Source organism: Gallinula chloropus, assembly GCF_964237585.1.
Source record: "Gallinula chloropus genome assembly, chromosome: 2".
Classification (NCBI taxonomy): domain Eukaryota; kingdom Metazoa; phylum Chordata; class Aves; order Gruiformes; family Rallidae; genus Gallinula; species Gallinula chloropus.
Genome location: NC_140086.1, coordinates 157,826,158 through 157,848,071, shown reverse-complemented (window position 1 = coordinate 157,848,071; position 21,914 = coordinate 157,826,158). Strand labels below are relative to the sequence as shown.

The 21,914-nt window shown below is 40.2% G+C and overlaps 1 protein-coding gene across 3 annotated transcripts in view; it reads right to left on the bottom strand.

Moving 5' to 3' along the window:
• WDR48 (WD repeat domain 48) overlaps positions 1 to 18,883 on the bottom strand; it is a gene marked incomplete at its 5' end in the record, with an annotated part of 29,210 nt that extends 10,327 nt beyond the window's left edge. The window contains 11 exons of one of the 3 annotated variants that reach the window (XM_084280396.1): positions 336 to 433; positions 713 to 815; positions 1,180 to 1,254; positions 2,630 to 2,854; positions 3,223 to 3,324; positions 4,104 to 4,192; positions 7,476 to 7,605; positions 7,719 to 7,801; positions 8,076 to 8,154; positions 9,906 to 10,046; positions 18,824 to 18,883. In XM_084280396.1, the coding sequence (XP_084136522.1) occupies positions 336 to 433; positions 713 to 815; positions 1,180 to 1,254; positions 2,630 to 2,854; positions 3,223 to 3,324; positions 4,104 to 4,192; positions 7,476 to 7,605; positions 7,719 to 7,801; positions 8,076 to 8,154; positions 9,906 to 10,046; positions 18,824 to 18,871 (1,173 nt within the window). Of the gene's footprint in view, positions 1 to 335; positions 434 to 712; positions 816 to 1,179; positions 1,255 to 2,629; positions 2,855 to 3,222; positions 3,325 to 4,103; positions 4,193 to 7,475; positions 7,606 to 7,718; positions 7,802 to 8,075; positions 8,155 to 9,905; positions 10,047 to 18,823 lie in introns of those variants that run through there. The other 2 variants (XM_084280394.1, XM_084280395.1) reach the window with 2 other exon arrangements.
• Between the last annotated feature and the right edge of the window lie 3,031 nt (positions 18,884 to 21,914).

Here is a 21,914-nt window from a genome sequence, read left to right as displayed (position 1 = left end):
GTGCTATTCCATTCCACATTGTGCAGACATGCCTTGGGCTTCTAACAGCCAGCTTCAAAACAAAACCCAATCAAAACCAACATTGTTATTTTTAAGAGACAATTCTAGGGTCTGAAATTCAGGTGAAGTTGTCAATACCCAGCCTCACGTCAGAGATGCAGAAAGGTTCAGAAGTGTTCCCTCCTCTTTCAAAAAGCCATTTTGCATTTTTTTGGGACAGAAAGATGACTTCCTTCCTACCACAGGCATCTCACACACTAAAAATAATATACAAAAGAGGCACAAAATAGTCAAACATCCAACAATAGATACTTAGATTGAAATTACATACTTACCTTCAAGACATCCCAGTATGCCACGTTATTATTTGTGTCTTTGGTTAATATGTGTCTCTTGTCATTAAGAATGTGGCACTGAATAATACTAGCACCCCCTAGCAAACAAAGAAAGAATTAAGGTCACTACAGTGATTTTTTCCCCCCCAATATTACATACATTAAACTGCACAACACAACATGTATGATTGTTATTTAGTTTCACTATTTATAGGAGACTATTTTAACTGTAGCTAACATTAGATCTAAGATATCAAATTGCCATTGTTGCAGCTGAAATAGTATCAAGTACCTAAAAATCTGACCCAGTCTTAAAGATCTACCATTTCTGCTAATAACACACTCTATAAGCTACTCTGAAAAAAACAACCATTTACCTTTTATAACTTGGTCAGGCTGCGTACAAAGAGGTGGTATAGGATTGGTACAATCATTATCATAATCTCCAGATGCTCTAAAATTATGAATTCCCTTCAAAGTCTAGAAAAAAAAAAGGAGAAAGAAAATAGTGACACATTCACAACAATCTGTGAACTTTGCTTTTATCTGTGAGTAACAACTGCCAGTTCATGCTGCTATTTAGATGCTAACCCTGCAGAGCTCAGTAAGATAATTTATTTCCAAAAGCAGTATAAATAGATATCAAAGGAAGTAATTCAAAGCTTAATGCCTTTTGATCAATTGCAATATGGGCACTTTTAGTTTTTTGGTTTTTTAAAGAAAGCTTACAGATCACAGCAAGCAACAGTCAAACTGCAAGCAATGGTCCAGCAGTTCCCAAACCAAGACTGCAAATCTCATGACTACTTAAATGAATTCACAGAGCATAAAATGTATCTCTTACCCATTTATTCACAGAGGATTTAGTTGTTGCAACCCAAAGAGCTGGAGGAGGATCAGCTGATCTATCAAGTTCCATCTAAATAAATGAAACCACAGATACTGTCAGGCATGCTTAACTTCATTTTCCTTTATTAAATCAGTATTTTCTCTGTGTGGACCTCCTCTCATACTCAAATGTACCTCAACAGCACTTACTTTCAGTTTACTAAAGGAATAAGATATTTAAAGGAAAAAATAACTAAGCTGCAATTTTTGAAAGTCCAGGGAAATTGTTTCAAATGTCTAACAAATAAATTCTGGGCATGGAGCACAGTAGATGCCATGTATCTAAACAGCCAGTATTTAAAGTGTCTTCTGGCACGATGTAATCTTGTTTAATGGATAGTTTGATAAGTACAGTATTTTCCAAATTACTTTGCATTCGAATACTTCATATGATTAAGAAGGGAATGTAAGAAGTTCTGTACTAATTAAAAAGCAGAACATTTGGCTCTGCTGTTATGTTTCTTGGACAATAACAAATCACTGTAGCTACAAGATCCCTGCTGATCTTTGGACATCTGACCGTAGTTTGCTTTTTCCTTTTTGAACCGAAATTTCTGAGATTCTGACTTTTTCTAAGCTACAGTAACATACCCAGGACTTTATCTGAACATACAAAGCCTACAGAGTTAACTCACAAAGAAACATCTATTGCTTATACACTGGTATCTGTTTTGGTCACACACTCCTTATACAGCTACATGTCCCAACGATATGTCACCTGGAGTTACAGAGAGCAAATAAATTCCAAAAAGTATTCTCTTCAGAAGATTCAGACTCCTTCCAGTTAAGAAAACAACATCTTCAGGTGTTCTAAAAACCCACAATACATTTTACTCCTGGCTCCTACACATAGGCAACACATTCTAACTCAGTCCCGCGCATACACATCACTGCTACGGAACATCCATTTTTGTCTAAAGCCTTGGCAATGCCAGTTTAAGTGTCTTAAAACTGCACTGCTCTGCTAAAAATAGTGTTTTGTGTTTGAAGAGCATTAAATTTCAGCAATATCTCAATTTGCATATTTTCAGTAGCTGCCAGGCATCTAACTTCTTCAGACAATTAAGCTTTCAGATGTAATTTAGGAGACAAAGCAATATACTGATGACATGGAGAGTAAATACTTTTTACCCAATACACATCCTATGAACTCAGAACTCAAGCCACTATTTCATCAGGCAACATGCAATACAATTGCACTTTTATACTCTGAGGGTGACCAAGCACTGGCACAGGTTGCCCAGAGAGGTTGTGAAGTCTCCATTGTTAGAGATATTCAAAAGCCGTCTGGACCCAGTCCTGGGCAACCAGTGTCCCTGTTTGAGCAGGGGTATTGGACCAGATGAGTCCCAGAGATCACCCTCAACCTCAGCCATTCTGTGATTCTCTGAATTAAAATCATTTACCTTAAGAACTGGTGCCTTCTCTTCACAGATAAGCACACGGATATCAGGATTTCGTAAGTCTGTACAGTATATCTTCCTATCTCTTCCTCCTGAATAAACATGAGTGAAGGCTTCATTGACCTGCAGAGCCCAAACACCTTCATCATGGACTCGATATGTGGCTATACATCTCTGCTGCCCAAGGGACCACAGGCGGATAGTCCCATCAGAGCTGCCTGAAAGACACTGAGCAACAACCATCACACTTAAATCAAGCAAGAATGTAAGTCTTTCCAAATAATTTTTTCCCCATAAATAGCTTTAATAATTCTTATGGTTACATTTCTTTTCCATTAAGATGGTGCTAAACAAAGACTGGCAGTTAATGACTATAGTCACAAATACAAGGCATTTAACACAAAGGACCTGCTCCATGCCTATCAGACCTGTAATAAAACACAACTTTCACCCACCACCTCCTTAATCACTAAATATCTGTAAAATACTTGTTAAGCTACCTTCTGCAATCTATGATGTAAACCAGTCATTAGATTAAAAAAGACTGACATTTTGGTGTTCTGTAAAATGTCTGTGTCTCAGGCCAAAGCACATACCTGGGTGCCATCTCTGTTCAACAGCAAAGCTTTAACGTTGTCCGTGTGCCCTTTGAGTTTCATTAGTTTTGCACAAGTTCTTGGATCCCACACCCTGAGAACCTATGTAAACAGACATGGGAGAACTGGCATTAACATCATTCTTTCCACCAATGCTCTTCCTCTACAGAAAAGTAAGCCTTTCTGAATAAATTGACTCTTACTCTCAAGACACAGACATCCATCACCAAAAACATACTTCATCAGAACAAGATAGACATAACTAAATCCTAGGCATTTCTCAGTCAGATGGATTTTCTTCCCCTGATTGTAATTTCATTTGTTATGGCTTATTTTGTTGTCATCTTAAATTGAAGAATGGAAATGACAGGAAAGTGGATAATGGAGAAAAAAGATGATTTGGAGAATGTTCTCAGATTGACTGGTTTATCTTATTGTTATTTTTATATTGACCTGGAAATTAAATTCTCTTCATGTTAGATTAGGTAAACACAATCAGAACCCCCAAAATCTGCAAGAGAGTTCAAGTGTTTCACCTTCTTTTACAACAAAGAGCACAGTACAGTTGAATTTCATTATCTGAACTTCACCTGCCTTCTAAATCAGAGCTCTTGTGGTGAAATGTAACAACTGCTGATAGACAGAGGGTTACACAAGATGATCTGATTGTTTCTTCTATGTATTATAGCTATAGGGATATATATACATCTTCAGACTGAGGCAGGTTATTTCTAATCCACACTTACACTCCCACTTAAAGAAGCATCTACCTTCAGGGTTAAAACCATAAAAGCTGTTACAGACATGACATTGAAAATGAATAAAATTGTTTCTTCCTACCAAACTTCAAACTGAAGGGCAATAAGGCTTACTTCACTCACCTTTTCAGTGGACCCTGATACAATAACTGTTCCCATTTGATTCATTGCAAGGCTGTAGATGGAGTCTTTGTTCCCACTCAGGGAAGAAGCTATTTCAAAATAAAATTTATATTTTCAATTTTAATGCTGCAATTTGAAAAAAAAACCAACCCCAAACATACCTATTAGCTCAAAACCAGCATTTGAAGGTATTTTAATACCCTTTGATTCATGAAAGTAGTGCCACGCCACCCTTTATATACAGTTCCTTTAAAAACCAAAAAGCCCACAGAGCATACACTAGGAAAACCCCATCCCAATTCTTAATCTACTGTGGTATAACAACAAAGTAACCCTTCTGACCTGTGGCCACTACCATCCTGGTGCCTTTTTGGTACCATAATTCAGTTCCAGGACCATACTCTTGCTCAACTACTTTATTAGGGAATGATACTCATATGTGATCCTACAATACACATCATTTGGATCTGAGTACAGAGATTTTTTTTTTCCAAGTCAAGTAGCAGTAAAATTTTACATTATATATTAAAAGCTCTTCATGATATATTAATGGAACTTAAAAGTTCAGCAGAGATGCATTACTTGGGTTACACTGGGGTACTGAAACATGTTACTTCAGCATGGATACTACCTCTATGTTTGTGAAAACCATGTGGCAACTCCTTAGCATCACAGCTACCATCAGAATCAAGGAATTCTGTATCTTTTAGCCTAATTTACTTTTGGACAGATTAAAGTACCAGTCCCTCAACTGGGAAAAGCAGAGACTCACACAGTGAGAGATTCACACAGTGAGTGAAAGTCATTTATACAGAGAGCACCATTAGGCATTCCATCAAGCCTCAAAACTACTGTGCCAAGAAAGGCTGAGAATAGCAACAAACTGCATTGCCAGCAAAAACTTTATATAATTATTTTTGTTTATTATGGAAATAAGTTTCTAACACACCATTCCTAAGCCAATATCCTAAACATTTTGTCATGGTGGAAGAATCATGCCACTTTACGTCAGGGTCCTCTTAACCACTAGCTATGGATATCCAAATGTCAACTTTCAAATTAAATCTATTATTTGTAGGCAAAATAAAGCAATAGTCTTCAACTGTCCTCACAGAATACTTGAAAGCAAAAAGCAGAACTAAAACCTCTTGAAGGTTAGCACACTGTTCAACAACCGTAATAATTTATGAAAGGATAATGTAGAGAGTTATCACAAGTGGACATCAAGAATGGAAGAGAGAATCTTAAGTGTACAGAAGCAAAAATTATGGCAAAACAAAAGCTAATCCTCTTCTGGAAGGGACTACCTCTTAAAAGCAAGACCTCTCCACCTAATTTAATTTATGGCTATGCTGACTGAGATACTCTCCAAAAACAGGCTTCCTGTTAGTGCTGGCATGTGTACATTGCTTCCCTGTAATCAAATAAGAAAGTAATGCACAAGAACAATCTTCATTTGCACTCTGAAAAAAAAAATAAATCAATATTGTTTGAAAGGACAGAGGAACCCCAGCTTCTTTAAGGACACATACTGTGCTCTTCCCAATAAGAACATGTTAGTTTGGAGCACTATAAAGACAGACAACTCCCCCACTTCCCCTTCCTTTCCCTTACAAAGCATTAGTGTCCTAGCTAGAAATAAATTTGCATCTTAGAGGTAATGCCTCCACTTTCATTTGATCTTGAGCTCAAAACAAACATCAGCTTCTCAGTACTCCCCATCTTCCTATTATGATTCACTTGAATCACTTAGGTTCTGCATCACTGTTGCTGTGTTCAAGAAATCCTTTTTTCCTTTGCCCCCACATCAGAATTTTTCTGTGAGCCAGCAAACACATTCTTCCTTCAAAAACTCCCTGATCAACCAGTAGACAGAATCACTTACAGTTATCAGCAAAGTTCGGTGCTAAAATAATTCTACTTTCAGTGAAAGAAACTTCTGGGAAATAAAAGAAAATTCTACTTAGTTATGGGCCATCATGTGCCATCCCAATACTACTGTGCTGTCCAACACAGCTCACTAGAAGCTGTCTCTCCTGAAGGCTACACAGACATGCCAGCCTGAGGCTATACATAAACTAAAAAGTCCTGCAGACAGAACAAATGCAAACCTGACAGTTCTGCCCACCAGACGCACCTCTGGCTTTAGAAGCTGCTAAATCCATAGAGTTAACACACCTTTCAGAGTCAACTAGAACAGTACTTAAAAAAAACACCACACCAAAACAAGCATATACCTGCCTCTCATTTACAGAATTACATATTCCTGAAATTTCTGAAGTGTCTGTTGTGCCAATTCCAAGTTTTCATTTTGCAGATTTTTGTTGAGTCAATCCTAAGATATGAACAAGGAAGCAGGCAGTTTTATTTAGAAAATTCAGGTGTGGCAGTGTCACAAGATGGTATGTTCCTTCCCAGTGCATACACCTGAGACTCTGCTATTGTATGTTTAAAACATGTATCAAACAAGTATAAAAAGAAAGAGATCAATAACTTTGAACAGTTATTACTCCAACCTACCTACAAGCAGCAAAACACACTGTGGTCAAACCAGACCTCCCTCTTAAAAAATGTATTGTAAAGCAGCCAATACAAACCAGGATGCTGATGACCCAAATTTACATTCTCCAGTCAAGCAATGAAATCTAACTCAATGGTGTTATACCAGTGCTGAAACTGCTCTATGAGGAAAGATCTTACTATTTAATGCATTGTTATAGAGCAGCAGGACAGAGCACCTCTTGATGATGACATTAAGGATTAACCCTGATAAGTAGACTCCAGGGACAGTTTCAATATTTAACTAGGGAGTTTAATCTCACTAGTATGTTAACCTTAGGTGTAACTGTAGCTTAAGTACTACTTCACACATTTTAGATTTAAATTTACCTAGGAATTTTACTCTGACAGATTTGTATCAAGTTCTGCTTTAGGAGCTGTACTGCATATTCTGCATAATCTATATGCAAGAACAAAACCCAGAAAAAACCCCTCCAAAGTCCACAAATTATAATACACAGAAAATACAGTGACAAATAATTGAAGAGAAAATGTCCACAACGGGCTAGCTAAGGAGCAAAGAGCTTCTCAAGCTAAAGCTGTATCAAGTCTCAGAGTATACCAGCACACTACATTTCAAGTGAAACCATTCAGGGAGACCTGTTCTCTACTCTAAATGTTATGTTGGGTGCTCTAGATTTGCAGCTGTTATGTAACACAACAATGGGACCAAGTACATGCTAAAACCACCTTAACATTCCTTGAACATTTTTTATATACACACAGAAACTGGTACATAGTCTTCTATTGATCTCACAGATCATGTTACTCAATAAAATGCATTACATTTGCCTCCCCTCCCTAGGTACCTACTTGTTACGGTGTTATTTGAGGCAGTCAGTGCTGTTAGAGTATTTACATCCCAGAGGAATATCTGTCTGTCCAGCCCAGCCGACGCTACGAGTTCTTTATCTTTTGCATATGCTAAGGCTTTCACATAATCCTACAATAAATGTAACAACAGGAATCAACAACATTATCCATTTGAAGTCTACATCTTAATATATAAAAGACTGTCAGTGATAACATACAGGATTTACAGATAATGTTTTTCACCTTATGTGTCCTTAGTGTTGACATGCAAAATCCCTTATGTGCATTCCACACTTTAACAGTAGTATCTGAAGAAGCAGATATCACTAAATTGGGAAGAATAAATAGTAAGCTTTAATGAATTTGATAACACTATAAAGCATATTCATACTACCCTAATTTTCTTTTCAAAAAGATTAAAAGAATCATATCTAAACAAATTTAAAAGAAAACACCTTACATTTTTTTACCAGATCTACTATACAATCAGATAAATTCATTTTACATGCCAAGAAGAGATGGAAAATAATCAAAGCAGTAGGTAACATTTTTATACACAATTTCTAAACATTGTAGTTTTCAAACATTTCAGTAACTTACATGTTTTACCATTGCAGCAGAGCACAATATCATTTACCCAATCTGTGTGATGTTCCATAGATGCTATATAAGGGTCTTGCTGCAAATTAAGAAAAAGAAAAAATATCTTGTCAAATGGAAAAGATTGTGACTATCAGATCCTGTTGTAACATTTTCTTCAACCTTCAAATAGCTTAGAAACTACCTAATGTACAGTTGCTTCAAGTCACTATTCCACAATGTTTTATGAATGAGCTATATAGCTAAGAGATCACAAATTAGTTTGCAGTAGAATTCCTATACATATTAAACTCACAGTTTCATTCCATATATAAATTCACGTTAAAGTCTTTGGTTTTGTATCACAGGAAAATATAACTAAAGCAAGATGGGCTGCCAAGCTGTTATTTCTGCATTTATGGGATTGGACTTTTTGACTGAACAATCAAAACAACACAAGGATCTCTCCAAGTCATGATCCTGTACAGATCATGATCTGTACAGATCCAAGTACAGATCATGATCTGCACTTTTCACATGGAAGCTCCAGTTTCCAGTAATCTGCTCAAGTTCCTAACACTGGCCTTTTGTTCAGTGGGACTGACTCATACACCAGTATACAATGGGGACGACCCAACCTGGAAAGCAGCTTGGCAGACAAGGACCTGGGGGCCCTGGGGGACACCAAGTTGATCACAAGACAGCACTGTAGCCTTAAGACAAAGGCAGAAAACGGCATCCTGGGCTGCATTAGGCTCAGCATGGCCAACAGGTCCAGTGAGGTGATCCTTTCCCTCTGCTCAGCACCAGAGGGGCCATGCCTGGAACACTGGATACAGTTCTGGGCTCCACAGTACAAGGAAGACAAGGACATACTGGAGAGTCTAGAAATGGGCCACAAAGATGAAGGGCCTAGAGCATCTCTCCTGTAAGGAAAGGCTGAGAGGGCAGAGACTGTTGAAGAACAGAAGGCTCAGGGGAATCTCTTCAATGTATATAAAAACCTGAAGGGACACTGAACAAGGGAGAGCCAGGCTCTTGTCAGTGATGGCCAGTGGCAGGACCAGAGGCCATGAGCACAAATTCAATCACAGGAGGTTCCCTCTGATCATCAGGAAACTCTTTTGTATTGTGAGGGTGACCAAGCACTGGCACAGGTTGCCCAGGGAGGCTGTGGAGTCTCCCTCCTTGAAGATATCCAAAACCCATCCAGACCAGTGTCCTGGGTAACCAGCTGTAGGTGTCCCTGCTTGAGTGGGGTTGCTGGAAAGATCAGGTCCAGAGGTCCCAGACAACCTCAATCATTCTGTGATTCTGTGACTACTTAGACCTCTCTCCTCAACACAACATATTCTTTTAATGCATTTTCTTTAATTATTAAACACAAAGGTGAAAGTAAGCAGACCCACAGAGTCTGATGGAGGTTTCCTTTTTTCCTTCAAAGTAAGGATAACAAAAAAAGGGGAGGATGGCTGATAATTGTCCCAAAATATCAGAATATACAGAACTCTTATTGACCAAAGTTAACAACCCATCAAAATGTATGTTCAGAACCAACAGAATACACAGTCCTACAGACTGGATTTAAATGTCCTTTATCACTGGAAATGACATCATTTTACATTTAACTTTTTTCCTGTCATCCGTGACACTTTCTTTGGAGAATAAGCCCAAATGTAGATTTGTTAAATCCCACATATTTTGTTACAATATGAACAATATCAAAATGATTTTCCTACAATTTACAGCTGTTGGAAAACAAGTACCAGATATATATACCTGTAGATGTTTTATCAGCATGAGAACTTGGAAAAAAGTCAGTTTAGATGTAGGAATCTTCTCCTGACTTACCTTGTGCTGATTGACACTCCATATCCTTATGATGGAGTCTCGGCCCGCTGTGAAGAGTCGATTTAATGCTGGATCCAGCTGAAGTGCATTTACCCCATTTCGGTTATACTTCTCCACTTCATCTCTAATCACATAGGAGACCTAAAAAACATTTAAGCAAATTATCCTTGTGAGGTTCTTGGGTAGAAAATATTGAGTGCTTTACAAGCACTGTCAGTCTGTCAGTTTGAGAGCTACCAACACAACCTCGGCTCTTCCACTCCCCCACCCCTCCCCTCAGCAGGGAAGAATCACAGATGAGATGTCAGCAGTGCTAGAACTGGAGCCCAAAGGATTATTTAATCATTACAACTCAAGCTTAGACCCAGAGCATCCTTGGTTCAATTCCCTGCTGCGCACAGGCATTCTGGGTGATCTCAGACAAAACACTGAGTTTGTGTCTCATTTCCTAAGGAAGTTTCATAGTTTCTGTAGATGAGATGACAGCATTTCCCAAACTCATGAGGGTGAGGATATAGTCACTATAGATTACAAACACTGAAATACCAGAGAGAAATTCTAGCTATTTCAGGTATTGCTATTTTGAAACCAGCTTTTTAAACTACTGCCTAATTTTAATAAAATAAAGAGTACAAATATTCACTACTCTTTCAGATAAATTACGTCTCTAGTTTCTTTCCTTCTCTAATTGATAGTACTGTGTATATAGGTTATTTCACTGTTCTGAAGGCCATTTAAGGAGACATACTGCAAAAGTTCCAGTATTCTCCATTATTACTGGTCAGTGACCATGATTCCAGGGCACTGGAGCTTCCCCACTGACACTGTGCTGCATCTCTCCCGCTCACAGAGTGTCCACATTGCTACAAGGAAAGCCTTCACACAAAGGTGGAAAGCTGACAGCCATGCTGCTTCCTGCATTCTGTAAAATATAATCAGAACAAGGGAAAATGTTCAGCTTGGTATAATCCTATCTGCCCACAGCAGGAATCATTTGGATACATAAGCACCTCTGGTTTGAAAGTGCTTGCAAGGAGTAGTCTGGGGCTACAGACCTGAAAGTAATTTTTCACTCCAGTAACTGTATTATAACAGTATCAAGAAAATGTTTTCCAGATCTGTTACACAAAATAAAATCATCAAATTAGAATGTTCAGTGGTCTTTCTCACTGAAGAAAGAACTTAGAGCACCTCAGTTTCTGTACCACAAGAACTGACAGGTCCATTTGGTGAATGCAGGCAACACCTCAACTGAACGATTCCGCCCCAGTGAAGCACAGCAAGACAACTGATGCTTCTTGGAAGGGTGCATTCTGCAACAGCTCACTAGACCAACACTGCAGGATCAAAATTAAGAGCCTCTTCAATCCTTCCTGCCTTAATACTCTCCATTACCTCTCCACAAGAGCATTTACTACATTTATTACGTTACGTCTCAGTGCTCATAAAGCTCTTCTTGCTCCAAGTCTTTGTTAGCTGCTCACAGCCCTTGTGGAGTCACATCTGCTCCTCTCTCTCAATTTCAGACTGTGTCCTAATTTCCAATGCTTTTTGCTTCTCTCACCCATTCCACACCCATCCATAATTTTCTTCCTACCCATACTCAAGTCTCCACCTACACACAGCTTCAGAAACATGACTGAGAGAAGACACCATCAACCACACATAATACCATTATGTTAAAACACATTAAATACCTGAGTATTTATCCTTTTTGTGATGGAGAGAGCAAGACACACGTGCAACTCTTCCCCTGGGTTTGACCATACCACATCTACACTGTTAGAAGACCTTCACAGTTACTTGAGTAAAAGAATGTTACAAAGACAAGGTCTAATGTGCCACAAAACACACAGCCATCAATTTCACACTGTTTTCAAACTGTTCCATTAAATCCAACAAAAACATTCAGCTAAAGATACAAAGCATGAGCAGATAAGGCTCAAATTAAAGTAATTCAAACCCTAAAAGTCAATAGATCAAATTTGATGTAGTTACCAGGGAGACCAATTTCTTCTTGAAATATAGTGTCAGACTCAAGATCAGCAGGGGCCCTTCAGTTGCTGCTTCTCCAAACTGTGAGCAAGATATTTTTTGACAAATCCTCAATTTTCCTATTTTTTTCTTCTTCTTCTGTTAGTCACCCCCCATATTTGTTATATTTTCAGGTATAGCAGAGCTGTCTCTATCTCATTCATAAATAAAACTGTCAAGCTCTATTAGTCACCCAAGCATTTTAAGGAGCTTTTTGCTCATCATAATTTTACTTTTTTAATTTACAGGATTTTCAAGTAAAGAACAACCATAAACAGCTATTTAAAAAAATGAAAAAAAAGAGCAAATAAGGTAATTTCCATATATGATTGGTACTTTCACAGGCCTGCAGTAATTAAGTCATATGCTGATTTTGACAGAATTACATTTGCTTCATAATGTCTAGCCATTGCATTTTAAGAATATTTTCTTGGTAAAATAAAGAACTAAATCTTGTCTTTAACACAGAAACTAGCAGAGAAGAAAGCTCATGGAGAGAAGTAGTAGTAAAATAATTTTCACTTCTTTCTAGAAAGGAATTTGCAGAACTACTGCATTTCCATCAAGAAGACCTTGACACTGGCTGTTGGCTCAACTGAGTGCTGTTTACCCATCATTTAAAGACATGACCAGGGAAGATCAATAACCACTTCTCACTACCACCACTATTGGAATAATCAAACAAAGGACACATTTCACTTGCCCTTTATTCCTTTTAATAACTTCTGCACAGTAATTTAGCCAAATAGCTCTTGGCAAGCATTGTTTATATTTTAAGAGAATAAAATGAGGAATTATATAGTTTCAGGGTTAACGAGTCTGTGGCAGATCTAAGAGTGAATGCTGGATCTCACCAACAGTTCAGCACTAAATATAACATCACCCTTTTTTCCTGTGAAAAACTTGACAGAGGAACTCTGCTCTAACAACTGAATCAAAAAAAAAGAAGTAAATATTATTTATTGCTTTTCCTATATTTCTTTTGTAAATTCATAAGTTTTGATGGAGAAAAAAGATGCCAAAACAACATAAAAAAGCTTAACACTTACAAAATTACTTAGCTGTGACCATTACTGTTCATAGAATTCAAAGTTACTCTTGTCTCTCCTCAGACTTATAACTCTACAAAGTTTTATGTTCCATCCACAAAAGGAAGAGTACACCTTTTATGACAAACTGTCTTAAAAATTGAAGATATAAGAAGGAACAGAAATCCCTATGATATAAAGAACAGGGAATGATCATTTTCTGGATGTCATGTGAAGAAAGGGTGACAAATATTTTTCAGTGATAAAGGTGTTTCCAACCCAAATGAAGCACATACTCCTTAATTATTTTTATTTCTAACACTGAAAGCATAAGAGGGGAAATTTAAGATGAAAGGAAATGATTTTGTGATCAGCAACTTTGCTGGATACCACACCAAAAATTCAAATGACTTGCTATTTGAGCAGTTAGCAAAGGATGCAACAAACCACTTTTCTTGAACAGAATGTGAAAGGAAAATGATGACTACACATTAAAAATGGATTCTGCAGCTCTCACTGACATCCTACTGTCAGCTGCTTATGTTGGAAATACTTAATAAATTAATTTTCTCATCCAAACAAAAAAAAATGTTAAATGATGCACTCTTACAAACAAGTAATTGAGACCAAAATAAACATATATTTAAAAAAACGACAAGAAGACACACAGAATCTGTGGCTGAATGAAAAATAAACTCACAACACATTAGCTGCATACTACAGGGAACCTTTACAAAGAGAAGTAAAACCCCAGTAGCTCCCAGGCTTGTATTCAAATACGTTAATTATATATTAAAACACAAGGATATATTAAGGGTTCCACAAAACCTGTTGAAAGGGTGCTGAAATGCCTCTCAACACAGAGAGCTTAAAATGGATCAATAAAAGGAACAGCAATTTGATTTAAAAGATAAGTGTAAAGACTTGACACTTGTCTAAGAGTGGTTGGTGGACAGCAGGCAAGTTCACTAAAATGAACAGAGGAAGACAGCTGAAAATCCAGATGTGGTTCTCCCTATATTCTTATTATAAAAAAAAAACACCTCAGCAAATGGGTTTTGTTTGTTTACATTTGAGCATTGATGAGTACAGAAACATAAGAACCACAAGTAAACACAGTAACTATACAAACAAATCACAGAAGGGTTTGGGTTGGAAGGGACCTCAAAGTCCAGCTGGTCCCACACCTCTGCCACAGGTAGGGACACCCTCCACAAGCCCAGGTTGCCCAAAGCCCCATCCAACCTGGCCTTGAACCTTGCCAGGGATCCAGGGGCAGCCTCAGCTTCTCTGGGCACCCTGTGCCAGGGCCTCATCACCCTCACAGGGAAGAATTTCTTCCTTATACCTAATCTAAATCTCCATTCTTTTACTTCAAAGCCATTCCCCCTTGTCCTGTCCCCCCTGCAGCCAGTCCTTCTCAAGCTTTCCTTTGGCCCCATCAGGTACTGGAAAGCAGCAGTAAGTTCTCCCTGGAGCTTGCTCTTCTCCAGGCTGAACAACCCCAAATCCCTCAGTCTGTCTGTATTGCAGAGGTGCTCCAGCCTTTGGATCACGTTCATGACCTCCTCTAGAACTGCTCCAACAGCTCAATTTCCTTCTGGATGCAGTATTCCAGAGAAATACAGAAATATGAAGTATATCTCAAAGTATGTGTGTACTCAAACTTAGCTAAACGATGTGAAAGCAACAGAGACTGCTGTCATAAAATTCAACTCTGATGAGCAATACAGACATTTTAATCACTCTAGATAAGGACCTGTATTCAGTCTGGAGAGGTCTGTGAAGCAAACAACTAAAGCACCAAACAACTTTCACTTCAGCTAGAGCAGACTGAGAGCACATTTCTACTTCGTTCATTGATTCACAAAGTCAGTTGCAAACCACAAAGATAATAATGACTGTGATATAGATCATAGTCCTTTTGCTGCCATGATGCTCTGGGAGGGGCATTTGTGGGATCTGAAATATTTTAATAATGACCAAGGCCTTTTGTAGCTTTTATAAACTCTCATCACCGCAGCAGTGCAGAAACATTACAAGGTGATGGACCCTCATTATAAAGAATTTATGGGATTCAGTATTCTAAGTGGATCAGGACTAACCATTTGAATGACTAAGAGCTCCAGAGACAAAGCTACTGTCAACAGATACGTTTCAGCATGCAGAGCCAAGTGAATTTCTTGCAGGTTCTACGATGTCTTACTTTCACGGATGACTGTACTGGCTGATCTGAACCCTCCCTTCCCTTGTTACATCTTGATAGATGGGAAGAATTTGCTTTTAAAAGCACCTCATCATGGTGGAAGAAACAGTGAAGCCAAGCTCTGATGGCACTCATTCCTTCTTTGTAAGCACAGAAAAAATTCAAAGACACAAATGCTATTTCGAGCAATTTAAAACCTGATATTTCTCAAAAATCCCTGGAAGGATTCCATGAGATTGGACATAAATTGCATCTGAGAATGAGAGAAGAACCAGTCAAGCACCAAGAAAAAAGAAATTACTGCCTTAGAACCTTTGTAGAGCAGATGTTTCCCTTAAAATAGTTTTTAAACTAAGAACATATTGATATGTGAATTTTTATCTGCAATAAATCTAATAGAAAGCATTAAAGTTAATTTTATCTTTTTATAATAGAATCAACTTACTGCCTAGTTGATTGCTTAAGTATTAGAAATATCATTTTAAAATATATTTTATTACATATAAAATACATAATATAGATATTAATGTCATAAGTTAAAGCCTACAAAAAGTAATGTGCTTGCAATAAACAGTACTATTAACAAAATCACTAGCTGAAATACTTTCTAAATGTAAGCTTTTCTGTTTCACTACTCTCCACTTATGGGAATAATGCCACATTAGTGCATTAATATGACAGCCAGTACAAAAAGACCCCTTATTTTGTACGAGGTTTGAGGACAAAAAGGAACTTAAAATTCATTCAACTACTATCAAGATGCTGATCCCTGATGGCAAAATTCCCATGTTCTGTCAGTAGCTTTTAAGAGTGGGGGCAAATTTTTTCTGACTAGGCAGCAAGTCTGGGTGAGAAGTTTCAATTCTGTCCCTCAAGGGCAGCTACTTTAAGCTGAAAAGTGTCTTGTTTCATCTCGACTTAATTCACAGTCACACATCCGAACGCTACAGCATATGGTGAGGTGTTTCTGATCACACAGCGGTGTCTGACACACCTCTACTACCCTGTTCCCATCCCAAATCAGACATCTGTACTCCTGCAGCTTTCAGGCATGCACAGTTAAGCTTAAGAAACACCAACAGTGGGCTGTTGGGCATTTCAAACACCTGATATTTAAATAATGACATTTCTTTACCTTTTTTTATGCATTGAATTTAATTTGAGGTTAAAATATCTATTCTGATGAAACCTTTATAAACATACAATTATATGCAGAAGCACCCTAAACTGACTACTTTTGGATGGTTCTGCTTACCAGTAAAACAGGTGCATCCCAGATATTAACACTTCTGATTTGCATAAACTTCAGCCAGCTCTTCTGCCATGTAAAGAATCAAGTTGCACTGTACCCAAGAGGCATTTTTTAAAAGAGCTCCTTCCCCTGTCCTGGTTCTGGCCAGGCCAGAGTTAACCTTCCCAAGCAGCCAGCACAGGTGAGCTGAGTTAGATTGAGCTGTTTTCCAAACCTGTGCTGGCTGCTTGGGGAGGTTAACACTGGCCTGGCCAGAACCAGGGCATTCCCCACGCCTCATAGGTTTGGGGAAGAAATTCTTCTCTCGCTCTCAACAGCTTGATGTAGCAGCATCCTAAATGCTCAGTGGCTGATGGATAGGACAGCCACTTTGAATTCCATTACATGAACAAAATCCTGTCTCTAACCAAGGAGATGAAACAATAAGAACACAAGAAAACACCTCCTACTCAAGGTTTTATATATGCTTGTAATATAACCCAAGTTATTTCCTGCAGATCTAGACTTACAATGATGTGCTGGCTGAGACACAGAGCAGTGCAGCAGCATATAAAGTGAAAAAAACAACAAGTAACACAATAAAAGCAGAAAAGACAAAATTATAAGCCACCACAAACCCACTTGTACATACAAACTTTTGAGCTACATAATGTTTGGGAAAGGAATGTAGTAGTAAAAAAGGAAACAATGTACTCTTTGATGCATGATGCTGTCAGGGAAATAATGATGCTGTCAGGGAAAGAACGAGGACTACATCAAAGAAGAATCTAGTTATCATAAAATCCCCTTCCTTAGGAAAGCAACCTGCAGAAACTTGTTTATGGCACTGGCAACAACATCAATAAAGGGGGATTATATTTTGGATTCTTTGTATTTTAAAGACTGTAAGGGGTTTTTTTGGAAGGGCAAGGAAATTCTTTATACAGCATTAATTGAGTGCTTACATTAGCTATCAAAAATACTGGAGACCATAAAGAATTGCACATTTCCTCTGTGTGATAAAATGCAAAGGAAACGTTCAAAAGCCAACCCCGTCTCTGTTTGGAAGGATCCTAATGCTATTTCAGGCTTAATCAATACTTCATAGACTCACAGGATACTTTGTGTTGGAAGGAACCTTTAAAGGTCATCTAGTCCTATCCCCCTGCAAGCAGCTGGGACATCTTTACCTAGACCAGGCTGCTCAAAGTCCCATTCAGCCTGACCTTCAGTGATCTCAGAGATGGGGCATCTACCACCTCCCTGGCAACCTGTGCCAGCATTTCACCACCATCAACTGCAAATCATTCCTTCTCCATATCCAGTATAAATGTCCCCTCCTTTTGCTGAAAGCCATGACCCCTTGTCCTTCTGCAACAGCCCCTGCTAAAAAGTTTGCCCTAATCTTTCTTATAAGCTCCCTTCAGTACTGAAAGGACGCAGTAAGGAGTTCCACGAGCCTTCTCTTCTCCAGGCTGAACAAGCTTAACTCTCTTCACAGCAGAGGTGCCCCAGCTGATCATTTATTCTGACAAAAGTGAATAGACAGAGCTGAAACTTGCACTTGCCACGAGGAGTAGGCAGCTCACACACCGTTTAAGCACTAAATCTTGCCCTTAGAGTGAGCTATCAAAGTGTTTGAAGCGCTGGCAGCATCACAAACAAGAATGAAAAAGCTGAGGACTGCAATGAAACCTTTTTTGGTGAAGTTTACTGTTAGTCATTACCTTCCACACACAGTTCAGTAACTCCAGCCTCCAACAAGGCAACGCCTGTGTACCTGTACCTACATGGGAACCCACACCGTGAGGTCTGAGCCCCTCTGAGGTGGGCTGAGGAAGCCTGCACCCACCAGACTGGCTAGGTCACGACCTTCCTTTAAGAACAGCTGACAGGAGATAGGAAGGGAAGACGCGGGGATGGGGGGGAGGTCGGGACTGGGGAAGCCCTTCGGCAGCGAGCTGCACCTCGTCCCCCTCAGACGCCCAGACCGCGGTGCCGGGGGCAGCCACCTGCCCCCTCCCCATCTGTTCGCGGAGGTGGGGTCGTGCCCCTGGGGGTGTCTCCCCTTCACCTCAGCGTGGGTGGGAAAGGGAAGGCGGCGACCGCGTTGCCATAGAAACCCCCAATCCCTGCCCCTCCCCGGCTGAGAGCAGTCGCTGCCGCAACCCCTCAGAGCCGAGCGGCAGCGGCCCCGAGGGGAGCTGCCTCCACGGGGAACCCTCCCTGACTCGGAGCGCTCCCCGGGCCGGGGCGCTCCCGCCGCTCCCCGCAACCTGCCCGCCGCCCCCGCCCCTCTCCCAGGCCGCGCCCCGCCTCCCCGCCGCAAGCCGCCCTTTTCCTCCCCGGATGCCGAGGCGGGCCAGAGCCCTGCCGCGCACCCTCCCGCAGCCCCCACCGGCCCCTGCCGCGCCCTCACCTGCACTTTCCGCCGCCCCGCCGTGTTCTGCCGATGATGCGCCGCCATCTTGCATGTTGACACTCTTAAGTCATTTCCGAGGAGGACGAACCGGCCCGGAAGTCCCACCCCCGGCCCGAACCTGCGGAGCGAGCGGGGAAAGGGGGCGGTAACGACCCGGGGCGCTGCTATGGCAACTGCGGGAGGGGCGGGGCGGGGCGGGGCGGGGCGGAGGGGTCGCGTCCCCGCCCCGCGCCCCGCCCCCGCCCTGTTCTCTTCACAGCGGCGTCTCCCAAGTCGTTCCGCGGCCAGGCGTTGGGTTGTTTCTGCCTCTCTTGCTCTTCGGGCGGTAGCATCGCCCTCTTTGCAATGTCCCAGGGGCCAGGCATGCAGAGTGCGGTCTGTCTCTTGCCCCTCAGAGGGTTTCGCGCGGGGCTGAGGCGTTCAGCTGGGGCTGCTGCCGGCCAGGAAGATCCTCACCCCGAAGCCTGAGGCAGGGTGTTGTCGGCGGTGCTCCTGAGGTGCTGGGGGCTTTGCACGCACCCTTCGGAGGGCTTACGGCCACCACCTTCGTTTTTAGCGTCCGTGGTAAGGGACGCTAAACGGAGATCTGACTTGCCTATTGTTCGAGGGTGATCCAGGGGGCAGAGGCTCAGCTGCCTTCCCCAGAGGGTCAGGAAAGATCACAGACAGAGTCACAGCGTTAGGAGTTGGAAGGGACCTGGAAAGATCATCTGGTTCAACCTCCCTGCCAGAGCAGGATCACCCAGACTAAATCGCACAGGAACACATCCAAGGCAGGTTTGAATCTCTCCTGAGAAGGAGACTCCACAGCCTCTCTGGGCTCCCAGGGCTCTGTCACCCTCACAGCTTCTCCTTACATTCACACGGAACTTCCTCTGCTCCAGCTTGCACCTGTTGCCCCTTGTCCTATCATTGGACATCACTGAGAAGAGCCTGGCTCCATCCTCCTGACTCTCGCCCTTTGCATATTTATAAACATTAATAAGGTCACCCCTCAGTCTCCTCTGAGCTAAAGAGGCCCAGCTCCCTCAACCTCTCCTCATAAGGAAGGTGTTCTACTCCCTTACTCATCTTGGTTGCCCTGTGCTGGACTCTTCCAAGGAGTTCTGTGTCCTTCTTGAACTGAAGGGGAAGGATTTTTTTTCCCCTTAATACTGATTCAGAATTTCCTCCATTACAGGTTGTGACCATGACCTCTGCTTCTTGGTCTTTCACTGGGCAATAGTTAAATTTAATATGGAAGCAGTGAACAAGCTAAGCAAACTTAAAGTTGCTTTGAGGGTGAGGGAACTTCTTCCTCAATCACACACTAGATATCTAGAAGGAAAAAAGGGTTAAATTTTTCTCCCAGAGATAAACCTACCATGCGTACTGGGTCCAGTGGAATCATACCACTGGCTGGAAGCAATGATGTCAATCCTGTGCTGTCCCTCCATGCATACCCAAAGGGTAATGGCATATAGCCATACAGTATTGCTGAAAATTAGTGTATTGTGGTATGAAATTTAATAGTTTTCCAGAGATGCTCCCTCCCCCCCACTCCTAAGTATCTGTCCAGCACTTTAACAATTAGTGTAGATTGCATTCAGCTGCAGCAGCGAGCCTGTTCTGGGAGAGAATCTATATGCAGTTTGTGACAGGACTGTCATCTTAGTTTGTCTTTTTGTTATATGAGTTACTTCATTATGGTAGAACAATAAACATGTTTATAACCAGTGGAAGAAATTACTGTGAGAGAAAATGTGTGTAAAGGGATAGGGCAGAAAGATACTTGCAAGTATTTGCATTCTTGTTCAGTCCTGCTGGTTGCAGCCATTGGCAGAAGACATTGTGGCCTTTTATTTCCAATTTTAAATTTGCTTATTTTGATATTTTCTAGCATTGCTGAATGCACAGTGTCCTCATCATGATTGCAAGTAGAGGGTATGATTCTAAAATGACCAGAGTCCTTCCTCAACTGCAGTATTTCAACTGTTTTACCTTGTTACTGCAGTGGGAAGCATATGGTTTACAATATCACTTCAGACAAATGTGAAATACTTTTATTGTTTAATAAATTCTTTTTTTTTTCAAATGTAAAATTAAGGGCTTTATTTTGTTCAGCATTTAGTTGTGTACTGACTTCAGGCTAATGGTAATTGTCAAAGTGCTTCAGGGGCTGTCATGCAGAAAGGGTGCAATTTTATTTGATTCCGGACTGGCAAAGGATTAGGCAGCGTGAAGTTTTCTCTGTAAGTAAATACTGAGCAAAGTGCCTTGCTACATTTCAGTATGCATTAGTCCATTAAGTGGCTGACGACTTCTCTTCATAACACAGTAATTTTCATGCATGCTTCAAAGTAATTTCTTCGTTTTTCTTAAAGATATTGAAGTTTTCATATTCTTTGATAAAATGAGAAAATAATTTCATTTTTAAACCCTAATAATAATTTCATTACCCCTAATCACCAATGAATTATTCATTTAGCAAAGTTGATACTGTGTATTCAAGGGCAGTCATCATTGTATCTTGGATTTTAAATTGGATTTGATTAAGGACAGGGAACCCCTGTTTTGTACATTATTATCTGATTTAAGAATTGTTTTTCCTCTTTTTTTGGTGCATTGAATAACTTTTTCTGGGCAGTCACTGCTATTAATATACATAATAAAGTGGGTTTTCAACCTTTCAGATGAACAATTCATTACTTAAATGAGAAAAAAAAAGCACAGTGTTCCCTTTGTATTACAGAATTATTGCAGTTGGAAGGGATCTCTGGAGATCGCCTAGTCCAAAAAAGATCATATTTACTGAGGACTGCTAAACCTATGAGTATTGTAATAGTGGTAATTTTCTGTTTTCTGGCTGTTCTGTTTATCAAGTCTGAACTAAAGATAATACTACAGAAAAAAAAAGTTGTAGGTTATGCAGTAAACCTTTCAGCCTTTCGTCATGCTTCTGTTGTTATAGAAAAGTGATGGGACAATTTTCTATATAAATGTAGCTGTTTGGTTTTGGAAGAGAAACAACATGATGTATATGTGAGTCCAGGGACTATTTATCAATAATTTGCCACAAAAATCTGATAATCTTTGACAAATTTTGAAT